The sequence below is a fragment of the Hemibagrus wyckioides genome, linkage group LG07 (assembly GCF_019097595.1).
Source record: "Hemibagrus wyckioides isolate EC202008001 linkage group LG07, SWU_Hwy_1.0, whole genome shotgun sequence".
Classification (NCBI taxonomy): domain Eukaryota; kingdom Metazoa; phylum Chordata; class Actinopteri; order Siluriformes; family Bagridae; genus Hemibagrus; species Hemibagrus wyckioides.
In genome coordinates, this window is record NC_080716.1 from 9610492 (window position 1) to 9626284 (window position 15793).

Below are 15793 nucleotides of genomic sequence, written 5' to 3' on the forward strand. Positions count from 1 at the left end.
AGGAAGTCCCTGGCCCTGTAGCCCAGAGGGGGCAAGCACACACGCGCATGTGTGCGTGTGTGTGTGTGTGTGGTGTGTGTGACGGATGTTGTACTGCAGAGCCAGGCAGCAGCAGGCGAGCAGACACAGGAGAGTCTCCAGTGACGAATCAATCAGTAGCTCACTTTCTCTTTCCCCCACCTCCTCCTCCCTCTCGGCCTACACCGGAGCTGTGAGAAGACAGATCGCTTTTACCCTGCGTGACACTTCAGCATGACTTTGAGCCTTAATCTCGGGGACAGAGACAAAGCGAGCGCTCCCACCGGAGTGGACGCAACTCCATAATTCTGACTGAGCATGATGGCAAACTGTGTGTTAAACAGGACTTGTGAAGGAAAGAAATCAATGTAGGTTTATGCAAAGTGCAGATTTGCATTAAAACAGAGAGAAGCAAAGCCAGAAGTGACTGCAGCTAATCGCGTATTGTTATGCCTCTGCAGCTTTTGATTTATTAGAAATAAATAAGAACTTGCCTATGTTACAACCCTCCAGGTCTCAAAATAGGGCAGATTGATCCCAGTTTAATGGTGCAAAAGACACAGAGGAGCTGTTCTTGTTTCATGAGATTTCAAAAGTGTAAATATCACTCAAGAAATTCAAGACAAAGAATTTTTGTGCTTCTTTCAGGGCTGAATTAAATGATTACAGCTAAAATGGTCATCATGATGCTTTCAATTAGTATGAAAATCATGATTATAAACCACAATTATTCATCTAATGTTTTAGATCTATGGAAAACAGAGAAAACTCTCACGGGTTTTTCGATAAGCCATATATTTATTCAAACGTAAATCAGTAAATGACAGTAACTCTGTGCCAGTTATTACAACTTTAGACACAATTAGAATCTAACTTAAGAAATATGCCAATAAGAATATAACAAAGCAAATTGGGTGACAAAAATGATAATCAAAATCATAATCAAAAAAGTTTCATTGTGTATATTTAGCTATTGGAGAAATACACATTTGAATGTAATATTTTACACAACATAGTATTTATACAACATTTACTTTACTGTAATTTTCATCTCACAATCTATTTTAATCAAACATTTCTTTCTGTAGAATTAACCACCTGAAAGATCTATAGATGTAATCTATTAGATATCTGATGAAAAGGATTACCTTTTGTTCATGTTATAAGCAAATGATTTGAAATCATTTAGAGAATGCACATCTTCTGCACAGCGAACGTCTGGTCCACATCCCAAAGGACCTTTGGGTTCACACCTGCATCACAGGACATGTCTCAGGAGGTCAACCATTACACACATTACACACACGTTGTCACATTCCCCATGTATGCGTATGTCACTGCACACTAAGCGTGAGGCCAGAAGCCAGACCATTTGGCTGCGCTAGATATGATTGATCACCATCCGCAACAGCACTTTCTCTTGTAACTTTCAAATGATTAAGCCTTTAGAGTGTCCCCGTGGGTTTTTATGGCTCGCTGCTGTAGCGGGATGTGTTCGACGTTATAGTCGTTCATTTAGTCATTGGCACTGTGTGACTAACTGAGACGACAGACCGGAATTAGCAGAGCGAAAGATTAGCATCTCTGTAAAGCGGTTCCGAAGAGACAGCGAGAGCAATGCGAGAAGACAGGTCCTTTGTGAATACATTTGCTAACCGTGTGTATGTGTGTGTGTGTGTGTGGTGTTAACCCAGGCCCAGGCAGGGGCCCCAGTCGGTGATGACAGCTCTGAGCTGCTCTGTTTAGACGGACCTGCAGCTCTCTCCTCCACATCGCCGTCTGAATTCAATTAACTCCACTGGCTGCTGTTCTGTTGCCATTAGTGCTAATTAGTTAAAACATCAGAGTATAAACAGCAAATTGGCTCTGGTAATTAATTCCCACTCTCCAGCATATGAGAACGAGGAGAGAGAGAGAAAACGAGAGAGGGGGCGGAGGGGAGAGTAATGGGGCTGGGCTTTTGCAAAAGGAACCTTGCAGAGGTTATCTGTGGCTTTGTGCTATCAATTATGGTTAGGCGTTATTTGGGAAACAGTGTTTATGTATGTCAGAGAAAGAGATCCCACTAATGGACAGGCAGAAGCCAGCAGCACTTAGTATCGCTTACAGGCTGGAACAAACTGCACTCGGAAACTTAATTGACATTAGCTGCAGATTTGGTTTCTTCACTCTTTTTTTGTCATAAATCTCCACTTTTCTAGGGCAATGTTCAAACCGATTGAGCCGTCCAAGCTTGAGAGTCCAGTAAAGTATAATTAGCTCTGTTCTATAAGTGGGAGGGATGACATTACTCTCCGTCATGTCAATCCATTCTGTCTAGCATGTCAGTTAGCCCTGATGGTTTATTTGCTGTATCTCCTGCATCTGATTTCCTGCTTCACAAAGTTCTCACATGTAACTCTTCTCGCAGCTACGGTCACTTCACTAGTGTCCAGTTACAGATTTTACTCTTATTCTGACATTCAAGGCTATTAACTCTTTTCACCAGAGGTAAAAAGAGGTTTTAGTGGTGTCTAGTGGTGCTTAAAGGTTCATATGAAAGTAGACACTCAGGGATTTAAGCGTTTATAGTAATGTGTATGTCTTATAAGTTTTGTAAGTCATGTGTGTCAAATTTTTCTGGTTTTAACCTAGCCTGCTAGGGCAATATATTCATAGAATAAATAACGGGTAGTTTTTGAATGTGCTTGAAATTTGAACCACTAAAAGTCTGTTTAATGTTATCCTAACAGAAATAAACCATCTCACATTAAAAGCCAACAAAGTCTTGATTAATTTTATATCAGACTTAGACACAAAATAATTTACTCGTTTATACTGATCGAAAATGTCTGATGAGTTGTTTTCTGATCCACCTACTGACACTAACACCATAGTATTAGAAAAAAGGGTATTTACAATCCCTTTTATTTTTGAAATAGTTTTTTGTATGGGCTTGCATTATTCTCCTGACTTTAAGGTTCTGAATCATTACACATTGTCCATTGTTGCACTCTCAGCTGTTTGCAAGTCACTCTGGACAAGAGTCTTGACTCTCAAATGACTAAATGTAAATGTGGATGTCAGGAGTCAGAGTACGTGCTCTCCTCTAAGACTAGACTGTAGGAAAATCCCCCGCAAAAAACCCTAATTGTGTTGAGTCATTAGTATGGCACTTATTTATTCCACATTGAATGATGGCCTGCCTGAGAGTTTTTGCCAACATGGCAGGATCTCAGCAGTGCTCCCTTGCTCTGGGTTGTGACCCTACTCCTGTCTGGCCACTAGTCTGAACAGGTTTTCGTCGAAATGTTTCTCTGAGCCTCCCAAATCCATCCATATTTAAGTAGGCCTGATGCCCTCTCCTGCTCCAGCCGGCCTGGCAGGGAGTGTGATTCGTAATGGCTCTTTCCCCCAGGGACGAGCTGAGAGCCAGGACCAAGACACACACCACAGCTGGGACTACTGTGTCTGAGTGTGTGTGTGTGTGTGTGAGAGAGAGAGAGAGAGAGAGTGAGAGGAAGGGAAGCAGGCTAAGCTGGCAGATCTAACCCAGTAGTGTCAGACTCATTTCCTGGGTCAGCGGCTGGGTAATGCTCTATTAATTTGCTCCATTCTCCCTGTGAGGCAAAACTCAATCTCCAGCCTCAGCAAACTGCTGTACCAAGCGCGAGGTGATTGATTGAATAAACAGCTGTCACTACTGTGAGCACCCACACCCTCCAAACACAAGCACTCATCTCAACACCACCCCCTCAGTCCACATGCACACTGAATACAACCTCCTGAGACAGCACTTGGACACTTCTAGGAGTGCTTCGCTGCAAAAGTCCTCCCTGTTATTTTCATTTTTCTACATAACGCCGTCTCGTCCCTTCCGTTAACCTGCTACATATGCACCGATGATTCTTGCACCGGAGTAGTGTCACTCTGCCGTAAAAGGAGAGCCTTGTGCCGATTACAGGGATCACACACACATCATCTTTAGCAAAACACTCCGCCCCTCACATTCACGGCTCTGTCCATGCTCGCCTCCTCACTCGCTGCTGCATGATTGCATCTGCCTATTTAAACGTGTGAGAGAACATGTGTGATCAGCTTGGAGCCAGGGTGTGTGCGGCTGTTATTAAACAGCACAATGCATCACTGTCAGCAGCACGTGGCCTCACTAGACCTGATGCTAACGCAGGCGCTCACTGGGCACAACATGAGGTCGACCTCGTTCCATTTCATCAGACGTTCTCTGGAAGGAGGAATGATGCCTTATTCCTCTACTTTTATACCCTTTTCTCATCCTTCCTTCTTTTTCTCCATTCCACTTGTCCCCTATTTCCCCTTGTTACCAATCATCCCTTTCCACTCTTCCCCACTTCCCCTCACTTTTCCTTTCCTATTTTTCCATAATTCCTTTATTTCCTTTCTCCTCTCTTTCCTTTCACTTCCTTTTCTCTTTCCTTTCTCTACTCTACTCTACTCTCTACTGTACTCTTTCCTTTCCATTTTTATATTTACCCGAACCCTAACCCTTTTGCCCTATTTCTCTTTTACATATGTCCCTTTTGTCTAAAATAAATCATTTTATTTCTCTTATTTACTGTTTCTGCTTTTTCCTCCTTCTCTTTTTCCTCTTCATTCCTCATCCTTTCTCTCCAATACCAGCAACTCAGTATCCTCAGAGTCCAACCTGTTTAATCTCTACAGCTCAAAATAAAGAGAATTTCTTCCTCTCACTTTCACACACACACACACACACACACACATACACACACACACACACACGCTCTAATTCCCTTCCTTTTGTGCCAAGCATTCTTATTTGGCGTTATGGAGATGACTCGTGGCGTCTCACCTTGAGTTGATTTAAGAAGGTGCCAAGCCAAAGAATGAAGGTTGACAGGCCCGCTGGATTTATTTGATTGTGCATATGAAGCAGTGTCATTTTAGCAGCAGAAGATGAGAGTAGAGAGGAGAAGGAGGAGGGTGTACAGCCTGAGGTAAGAAGAAGAAGAAGAAGAAAGGCGGGGGTTCTCTGAAGGAGAGAAAAAAAGAAAGAAAGAAGAAGAAGATGGCCATTCACGAATCAAATCAAATTGCTCTTATCGGGCGTTATTTGAAGACGTTATCGGGCAGGGTAATGCGGTTACGTTCGGTAAGGGGCTGAGAGATTTCACTGTTTACTGATGTTGGCATGTTTAGGGGCGGAGGAGAGGGAGGAAGGGAGCGAGAGAGGGAGGGAGGGATGAGTGGAGACAGGCAGGGAGGTGTAAACGCTGTATGCATGTCAGGAAAACCTATTTAGGATGAATAGAAAGCAGAAAGGAGATGCAACAGGGTACACAAAGAAGACACCGGCTTTTTCAAGGACACAGGCAAGTGTTCAGGTGTGCAAATGTGATCAGTGATAAAGCAGCGTCAACTCACGTCTAAGAGACCAGTCCTACAAATGTATCTTATAGCATCAGAATTAAATAAATGTAGCATCCATAGAAGCATTCTAGCAGTTCTGAGGCAGTTCGGAAAAATCCCTACAAACCTCCAACTGCTGTGATGAGCTTAAAGTATTTTTGGAATGTTACTGGACGTTAGTGTATTATTTTAACTCTTTTTTTCCAGCAACACCTTTTCTTTTTTAACTCGCACAGAGTTAGGCTTGATTTCATTTTCTTAATATGCAGTACACACATCTTTAATTCATCAGGTTTTTTTATGGGCACTTTTTACTATTCAGGGCTTTAAAACCCTTTTTACCAGCACACTGGTGTTCCATTAATTTTCATTTTGTATCAGTAGAAACAAATGAATTATTTTATTGCTATAAGTTTGATATAAAATGAGTCAGGACTTTCAGTGGCTTTCAGTGTAAGATGTTTTTTCCCCCCTCCTTTGGGATACAAGTGGATGAAAATAACACCTTCACATTTTAGATGCTTATGAACAAACAGAAATGGGTTTGATATCAACATTTACTTCTATTGAAGATAGAAACATATGGGCAAGAAAAAATAGCTGTTTTCTATCAATATATTGCCCCAAGGTAAAAACAGAAATTCTTTTCTTAAACCATTAACCATCACTGTATAGTATGACATGACAAAGCAGTTCGATGCTACACATGGGCTTCTGGTAACAAGAGTTAAGGCCACTATCTCAGTTTTGTTCAGTTAGTGTTTGCTAATAAAAGACAAGACCAAAAAAAGTGCAAAAGCCTCATCTCTCCGTGAACACACCGCCATTTTATTTGATCACACACATTCACCTATTACTACATTGCATCTATTACGCCTTCTATGTTGATAGCTTGTTTGATTGACAGCCTACAAATTGGTAGAACTCAAGCAGCACTTCTGAAATAATAAAAAATAAAAGCTCAGTGATTAGACACAAAGTATGATTAGTGTTTGTTGAGACAGGACTAAGCTTTAAGAAAGTATAAAACTACAATCCTAGTATGAGGCTTTTACTCTGTGAAGTTACATAAATCCCTTGGAATGATACTAGCAGGGAGTGTGTAGGTATGTGTGTGTGTGTGTGTGTGTGTGTGTGTGCGTGTGTGTGTGTATGTGTGCTTGCCTGCACATGTGCACCTACCCCAGCACAGCCACACTGTTAACACAGAAAGATTTCAAAAGGCTCCTGCAACTCCCTCTGTGCCCATTAGCAGAGGCTTTGTTCTCTTGCCAGTGCGTTAAGAGTACCACTCGATTCTGCTTAGTGAACACACACCTGGCACATACACATACACACACACACACACACACACACACACACTGCAAGCTCTTGCAAACAACCAAACCAGACGACAGCAGTAAAGCTATTGAACGAATGAATTCACCGCATGTTATAAGCCTGCTATTTTAAAAGGCCATTAGCATCATCCAAAGACTGAGCAAGAGCCATGAGATATTTTCTAAATTATAAAATTACTGTATACCTTCTGTTCTCCAACACCGCACTCTTCCACTGGTCTACAAGTTTTTCTTTTAAATCAATTTTTCATCAAAACAGACAGTTTCGATCTACAGCGCACATTTTTTATGGACAGATATATTAGTGTATTTTTTTAAACAAACGGTTCGAGTTATGCTGCTAAATGAGCGTAGAGACAGACCGCTTACAGGCCCAGAGCTACTCGTGGCTGGCTGCCAGCCGCCTAGGAAGAGTGTGTTTGATTCAGCTTCTGTCAAGCAAGATTTTTTTTTCTTAACACAGCGGCTCATAAAACAACTTGTAAGGAGTGTAAGAGTGAGCTGGAGAGAAGTGCTACGTCGTAGAACAGCTGGCAGCTGCTGGACGCCGCACTTCCATCCAAGAGAACTAAAGCTTGCATAGCCAGAGAGAATATTAGCCAGCCAAGAATATTAGCATACACTACATTGCTCGTCCAGTATGTAATTGTGCTTGGAGCGAGGTTACAGAGAGGTCAGTGGTGATGAAAGTGCTTTTAATAATTAGGGAACATCTAAGGCTGAAAGCTGCGAGGCCCGTTCTGACCCTCATTAGCTGCGCTATCCGACTCGAGGTCTGGGTGAAGAGACCCGATAAAGGGTCCCGATAAAGTCTCACCATAGCCGAGATTAAAAAGAGAGACACTGCAAGGCAGTGGGAGACAGAGAGCAAGAGAGCAAGAGATGAGATGATCCATCTTGGCGCATTAGAGAATATCAGGCCTGCACTCAGTCACAGCTGTCAAAATCACGTCTCTCTCTCTCGTTTTCTGTCACTGTGTCTCTCCCAACTGCTCTGTCTCTCTCCCTCAGCATGGCATTTAGGTGAGGAATCTCAGCACTAAAAAGTTCTGTCAGTCCTATTTCCTTGTTATTGGCCCTCTCTACACGCCGGTCCCGGCGGTCCCACAGATTAAACGGAGGCCCTGCCGCCATGCCGCGCAGGAGGGCATCCCACATTAATCATCTTTAAAGCGCTGACAAGCGCCGTGCGCCAGAATCCCCTCCTCTATTTCTCCGTCCGCCGGATTTATCTCTCTGTCTGCTACCGGCCATCAGTCACCGGGGAGAGAGAAAGAGAGAGAAAGAGCAAGTGAGAGAGGGAAAGGTAGCATGTCTGGTGAGGAGGAAGAATGATTAAAAGAAAGGGACAGGAGAAAAAAAACAGAAGCAAGAGAAACAGAATGTTTTATCCTCAGAGGAACAGCTTCAGCAGCTGTATGCTAGTCTGGTGCTAGCTAGCACTAATAACAAATCTATGACTGTGTGTCCTAACTGACATCATAAAAACTGTTTACTGGCTCAAATCTCACATATTTTTTATGTGCCAGATCCTAGCTAATTGTTTGCTAATGCTAGCTTGCATGTAGCATGTAATAGGCTAGCAACCTGAACAACAAGGGATTTTCATTTTAGTCTGTTAGCTAGTCAGCTAGCTAAGTCTAAGGGGATGTTAAAGGGGTAGCTAGCATGAGAGCTAGCAATACTGTAGCTTTAAAATGTAGTTTTTTGATGTAGTTTTCTTGGAGGTCACCACGTGAAAAATCAGCAGTTTGGGTTAGTAAGTGGAAGTGAGGCTGTTTTGTGTGTGTGTGTGTATGTGTGTGTGTTTTAACCTAATGCTTTTCCTATATACAGAGGTATTATGTGTGTGCTGCTGGTGATCACAGCCTCCCCTGAGAGGATTGACTAATAGAGACAGCGAATGATTAATCATTTCTCCCCTGTGAGAAGCACACACACACACACACCTAACCCTTCCAAAAGAGTATGCAGACCCACGTACTTTGCCACACACGCACCATTAGTCTGCGGCTGACATTTCATCAGTCTGTGTATTGATGGATAAGTGAGTCAGCATATTTCTCCTTTACTGAAGTGTTCTGATATCAGATTTGCCAGCTGTGTGTCCTGACATACACTCCTGTGTTCCTAAACATACTCACTAATAATCACTACAGCCTCTGGATTTCGACTAGGGGTCAACATATAACACACAAATATCAAACCAATTCAATGAAATGTTCTTACTCGTTGTATAATCTATTCCTATATTATCATAGAGAGCTTCCTGTCAAAAATTAGTCCTGCTTAAAATAATAAATAAATGTCTAATCAAGCCAACGTTGTGTGTAATCAAACAGACAATGTGAATATGAAACAAAAGTCAATTAAAGACTGATCAAACTTAATCTAAGCTTATCAGTAACACAGGAATGGTATTAACCATGGAGACCAAAAATAAATAAATAAATAAAAAAATCATGTTCAGAATAAAAATTAATTTTAATTTTGCAGCCCTGTTCTGGATGGAATTCGACTAGAGCGTAGCTAGTACTCCATTTCAATTCAATTAAATTTTATTTGTATAGCGCAGTTAACAGTAGACAATGTCACATGGCAGCACTTTGTGTCTTCAGTAGCTTGTAACAATGCAAAGGACCATCAAACATTGGTTCTCAGGTAGTGTATATAGCATGTGTGTGTGTGTGTGTGTGTGTGTGTGTGCGTGTGTGTGTTCAGGGTGATGAGTGTGACAGTTGCTCAACCAAGCTATCAGGACTCCATTACTGAGCCTATTGATTATGTACGGATGAATTAACGAAAGGAGGCATACCTTCATCGCCTTCACACACACACACACACACACACACACACACACACACACACACATATACACGTTAACTGGTTACTCCACAAATTTCTATGGGTTCATCAAGCTGCCTGTTATATCCTCAGAAGTAAAAGAGATCACAGATCACAGTCTGTACAGCCCTTTTGTCCAAGTGTAAAAATATATCATATGCCCAGAGTGAGAGAGAGAGAGAGAGAGCACGTTTGACCTCCTCTCCAGAATGTAAAAAACTTCATCAGCTGCTGAGTTAGATTGGGCCTAGCCTTGTTTATTCTTGCAGACGGTGATTGCTTTGGCACGACTCACATTATCTTGTCAGGGCAATAAAGCTGACCGCTGTGGAGCCTGGACATGAAACAAGAGGAGAGTCGAAGAAACGGTGACATCCAGAGCCAAATGGGGAGAGAGAGAGAGAGAGAGAGAGAGAGGTGACAAAGACTGTACAAGATAAAAGGATCATGCACACATAAAAGCTGGGCAACTAAATGGGACGATCTGGCATTCAGAAAAGAACGAGGAGTTCAGAACTAGAAGAAGAGGCAACACTTTATAAAGGGATACAGAAAGAAGAGAGAAGATTAGAAATAGATGTGTGGGGATACTGCAGGATGGAGCAAGAGAGAGAAAGAGAGTGAGGGAAGGAGAGTGAGGAGAAAGGCAAAAACAGAGGTGCATGGGATTGTAATCGATTACCTATTTTTCAAAGTCACTTAAAGTGTCCAGAGCACAGGGCTGTTAAGTAGTAGTGCCGGGGAATAGGGTTTGAGTATGCGGCAGCACGACTGGGAAGCGCAGAGGGAGGGAGAGACTGAGAAAGAGAGAGAGAGACAGAGAGAAACGGAGAGAGAGAGAGAGAGAGAGAGAGAGAGAGAAGGAGGAGGAGGGGAAGAATATCGGGGCAAGTTGGCATGCTAACATTGACCCTGCTTGCTTCTCACTGATGGATCTGTGCTCTTGCAGGAAGTAGTTCTGACAGTCCAATATGTGTGCGGGGATATGTGCCCCCCAGAGGCGGCCTGCCACGCATCTACGTGTCTGTGTGTGTGTGTGGAAGTGTGTGTATATGGAAGTGTGGGCGTGTGGGAGGGGAGTGTTACTGATCCATCACCCACTCAAACAGTAAACACATCATGTGAAGACAAACACAACAATGCCCTCTGAAGTCAAGGACACGTTCAGACTGAGCCCTGGGCTTTATATAGAGAGTGGTTGGATTACAGATACTCACCGTGGGGGTGTGTGTGTGTGTGTGTGCCCGTGCCCATGTGTGTGTGTGTCTGTCGGTCTGTGTGTGAGAGAGAGAGAGAGAGAGAGAGATAGAGAGAGAGAAAACGAGACAACTCCTCTCCTGGGTTATCTAATCATTTGAATAAAAAGTGACCTCTTTAACTGATAGCCCTGATAGACGATAAGCTTTCTGCTCCTCTAGATTACACACTTTACTTGGCATTCACACACACACACACACACACACACTTTCCATGGGCACGTGCCATTTTATATTACATTTATCATTTTACACTGATGCACTCTGTGAAAGCAAGCACTGTATATTTCACGGCTGTTATCTTAATATCCATTATAAACAAAGACGTATCGTGATCTGAGCTGGATCCAGACAAACACAATTAACTCCAACCTTTCCGGTTATTCCATTGATTTATAGTGTGCATGTGAGCTGCAGGTGGCCACGAAAAAACAAGTCCTTTACTTCCTGTTTGTGGTTACGCAGGGTGTGTATGGGATGAGGTAAGCACCTATCTGGATAGTACACTGTAGTCTGTTCATAATGTCCAGTCCATCCAGGATATCCTGTTTTGGGGGCAGATCCATTGTCCAGGCGGCTAAAAATAGCCGCTCTGATTGGCCGAGTCCAGACACAAGAGGAGCGAGAGACAGCCGAGTGGGACCGGAACTCTCAGAGTCATGCTAAAGGCTTTGGGGTTTATTTTTACACTTTGAGATCATGAACTGAGTTTTATATACAAGGTGTGAGTTCATACAGTGCACATCATCTCCATGCCAAGCTTATACAGGTGGCTACTACAGTGTTTCTTTTATAGATTTGAGCTTTTTAAATAAAATAAAAAAAAAATAAAAGTGTAGCTTTGGTAGCATCTTTTATATATATATATATTTTTTTATAATTCTATCATTCATTCATTCATTCATTCATTCATATCCAGGACCCACACTGTCCTGATCAGTTACAGTGCTTTAAAACATTAAAAAAAAAAAATAAAAATGCGTCCCCGTTTTTATTACGTATTTTGATTTATTAATCTTTTCTTAATTTCTTGGTTTCAGGTTTCGTTTCACTTCATTACAGTGACTGTAATTCTCTTAATGCGTGTGCTGCAGGTGCACATTCAAGTTTTTTTAATTTTTTTCTGAATGATTTTTTGGCACTGTCTCAGCATATTATTAGAAAACAGGAATGTAGGCCTTCGTTAAAATCAAAATATTCCCACATCGCATCCCCCTTCCTGCCAGCTGCTCGTTTCCACAATAAATCGTATGTCGAATCTGCCTAGAAAAAATGAAAGCGGAAATTAGTTCACATCTGCTTTACATTTTTTAATTTCAGGCTTATTTTTTTTTCCAATAACTTCAATAACTCTGGTCTATATGCGCTTACACATACAGGCATACTATGTGAAGAAAAGAAAAACGTTATATATTTATGATTTGTTGTTATCCATTGCTGATGTTTTATAAGTCTTTACTAAACACCTTACATGTGTATATGACGGTAAATAAAGTATATATAGTATAGTGTGAATAAAGTGCATTCTTTTAGCTTGTATTGTGCTGGAGTGGAAGTTATCAAAAACTGAGCTTATGAAGTGAAGTGGAGATGCTGTAGAGAGTTGGTGAGGTGCAGTAAGTTAGCAGCTCCTCTCGGGCTGCTGGGCTGACTGAGCTCGCCTCTGCTCTAATGAGGGAACTGGAGACAGGAGGCCGAGGGTGACGGATTCTCCTGCTACTGAAATCCGAGCCACTTAATCCACGAGCTACACACACACACACACACACACTACCCTGAGCAAGCCACAGCGCTCACCCCTGCCCTTCACCATATACCCACACACACACACACACACACAGAACTCTCACTTACACTTTTCCTCATCCTCAGTCTCCCTGTTGTGCAAATCAGATTCAAATACCGTCCTGCTTGACTGGTTTGGCAATGGAAAGAACATTTCGAATATGTTTGAGAAGTTTTCATGTAGGTCACTTCCCTATTGTTGGATTTCACTGTTGACGCTCTCTCTCTCTCTCTCTCTCTCTCTCTCTCTCTCTCTCTCTCTCTCTCTCTTAGGCAAGAAGAAGGTGTCTCTGTATGACAGCCAGGCTCCCATCTGCCCTATCTGCCAGGTTCTTCTGCGTCCTGGAGAGCTGCAGGAACACATGGAGCAGGAGATGGAAAGGCTCACCCATTTGCACATCAGGTAGACACTCATCTCCCAGACAGTATGTTCTCCTACCATGTTAGCTTTCAGAGCTGCCAGTGAGATCCCACCTGCTCTTGACCTAATGGCCCAGTCTTTCCTCAGCTAGTTTTGAAGCCCGTCTGTCATAAATCAGCCCTGGTGCTGTCATGGCTTTGGAGCTGGCCAGGTTAAGCATGTGGAGTGGATCAGAGAGATCCATACAGTGTGCCATCACTCACCGTGGTTGCCTCTTTGACACAACATGGCAGCCGACAACATATAACGCTTCAGCTTACAATGAACTCAGTCTTGAACACAATCTGCGCTTCCTATGCAGCTGCTAGTACTTCCCTTTCTGCATGAATCCTTCTTTGTTAAACAGGAAACAGACACAATATAAACAATATAGATATGTTGCATTCCTAGTTAAGCCTGTATTGTTACAGATCAGCAACATTTCTGTGTATGAGCGCTCTCTCTCTCTCTCTCTCTCTCTCTCTCTCCTGCATGAGTGTTAGTTATCCATCACATGCCAGCAAAGAGGTAAAGAATAATAATTTATAAAGGTCAGCATGTTGCCATCAATGTTGCCAATTTGGACAGCAGGGGTTATTTTTGAGAAATGGCATCATAACTCTTCGTTCATCAAAGGCAGAAACTGCAGAGTGATTTAGTCTAACTTGCTCTGCTCTTCAGGTCATTTCTTTTCAATGGTTTTATGTATCTTATCATATTTACCATTTACAGATTCCACAAAGTCAGTTTTACCCTGATTTCATCCCTTTTGCCAGGCACTAGCAGTTCTTCCATATTGCATAACAGATTAAAAGTCAAAGATGACGCATTCTGCCTTTAAGATATGTGAAGCAAGGTGCTTTATCTTTTTCAAACTGATGCTTATGCACCGCTTTAGGAAAGATTTATTATCTGGTGTCACTCAGGTTCCTTTTGAGTCTGGTTCCTCTCAAGGTTTCTTCCTCATATCGTCTCAGGAAGTTTTTTCCTCGCTATTGTTGCCTCTGGCTTGCTGAATAGGGGTAAATATAAATTAAGATTTTCTGTTGTTAAAAGTGATATACAAATAAAATTGAAAGAGACGTATATCCATGGCATTCAGTAACTATCAGGATTATGGGATTCTTATGTTCTCTCTTTTTTTTATTCCAATGACGTGACTATTTTCAACAGAAGCCCATATGAATTAGAAAGAACTATTTGAAAATAATATTATAAACACAATAGAAGCTGCGGCTGGTTGTGGTAAGTTTGCCGACTTTTCTTTCTTAAGCCATACAATTATCATTACTCTTCGTATTCGTTATTTTGGTTGGAGGATTTTAAGGAATAGGGTAATTTATATGAGCTTGTAGATTAGGATATACCATATAACTGGGCACAGAGATCTTTTCGCATGTCGATCCAGAGCAGCAGCCGCCTTGTCCTCCTTCTCCTCTTCGATTCCAGCAAGGCGAGCCTGTGCTACACACACACACACACACACACACACACATATATACACACACACTCACACAGATCATTGAAAGTGACATGGCAAATTTATGGCAATTTGTAGTAAATCTCCCTTTAATGATACCGTTTCATTCAGCAGCAAATGAGAATGGAGTGCATGTAAAATGGAGAAGGCTATTTAAGATGTAGCATTAGGCAGATGTCTGGATGGATGTGGGTGAGCGTGTCTGAGATTGGGACTGCCAGCTTTCTCTGTCTCTCTCTCTCTCTCTCTCTCCTCCCTCCCTTTCATTGCATTACTTCTCTCTTTCCTTAGCGTGTCCTCCGCTTCCTCGCGTATGGAAATGGGAATCCATCATGCCCTTTACACATCCGCCTGCACACAGCAATCTACATTACCCCTCACCCTCCCACACCCACATCCCAGATGCTCCCAAACCCCTCCACCTAATCAATTTGCCACCAACCGAGCGAGGGAGAGCAGGGTGGCAAACGGTACCAAAAGCAATCTTTATCTCTAGTGTACAACCCCCCCTCAGTCTTCGACTGGTATTTATTCAATTTTCAACATCTCCCTTGCGCACTCAAGCCTCGTCTTCCTCTCTCGTCTTCTTCCTCTCTCTCTCTCTCTCTCTCTCGCTCTCTCTTTCTCTCTCTCTCTCTCTCTCTTTCTCTCTCTCTCTCTCTCTCTCTCTTCTCTGACAGTCAAAGCATGCGCTTGGTTCATCCAGAAAGTGTTTTCTTGAGATCTAGTAGCCTGGAATTAATTCTTGGCTATGACTGTGGCACTGATAAAAGAAAACCTCCTTCTTATAGCTTTGTCATCTCCCCACTCCTGAACCTTTCATAACCGCAGACCGTAAAGCCGTAGCTGGGGTTCCTTTTTCCTTTTCCTTATTTTCATCTTTGTTCTGGTGTCTCGTTAGCGAAAGCCAACTCAACCTCTATATGTCTCCTCTGTTCCTTCTGTCCCTGGCTTTGTCAGTCATATCAAAATGGGCTGACAGGACAGACTGAAAGCTTGCGCTGATGTGTTCGCACGACATTCCCTCCGACGCGCCGCCGTGACGCGGGAAAAAGTGTCTCCAGCCCTCCTTCTGCATCTCCCCATCTGTCTGTCTCTGTGTCTCCTTTCATCTTTTCTCTATGCTGTTCCCTCCAAGCCCCTTCTCTCTCTCTCTCTCTCTCTCTCTTGCTGTCTCTCTCTCACATAGCTGTCACTTTGACAACAGGGCCTCAACATTGCCTCTCCTTGTTTTCTCTCTCTGGCAGTGATGGCTGCCTCTTCAAAAGTCATTCTCTCTCATTGT

General features: G+C 42.6%; 1 protein-coding gene across 10 annotated transcripts in view; it reads left to right on the forward strand.

Annotated features, from left to right (window-relative positions):
• Positions 1-15793, forward strand: part of rnf220a (ring finger protein 220a) — a 112684-nt gene that overhangs the window by 69711 nt on the left and 27180 nt on the right. For all 10 annotated transcript variants that reach the window (XM_058395260.1, XM_058395261.1, XM_058395262.1 and 7 more), the window contains one exon: positions 12902-13031. In XM_058395260.1, coding sequence (XP_058251243.1) covers positions 12902-13031 — 130 coding nt within the window. The remainder of the gene's footprint in view (positions 1-12901; positions 13032-15793) is intronic.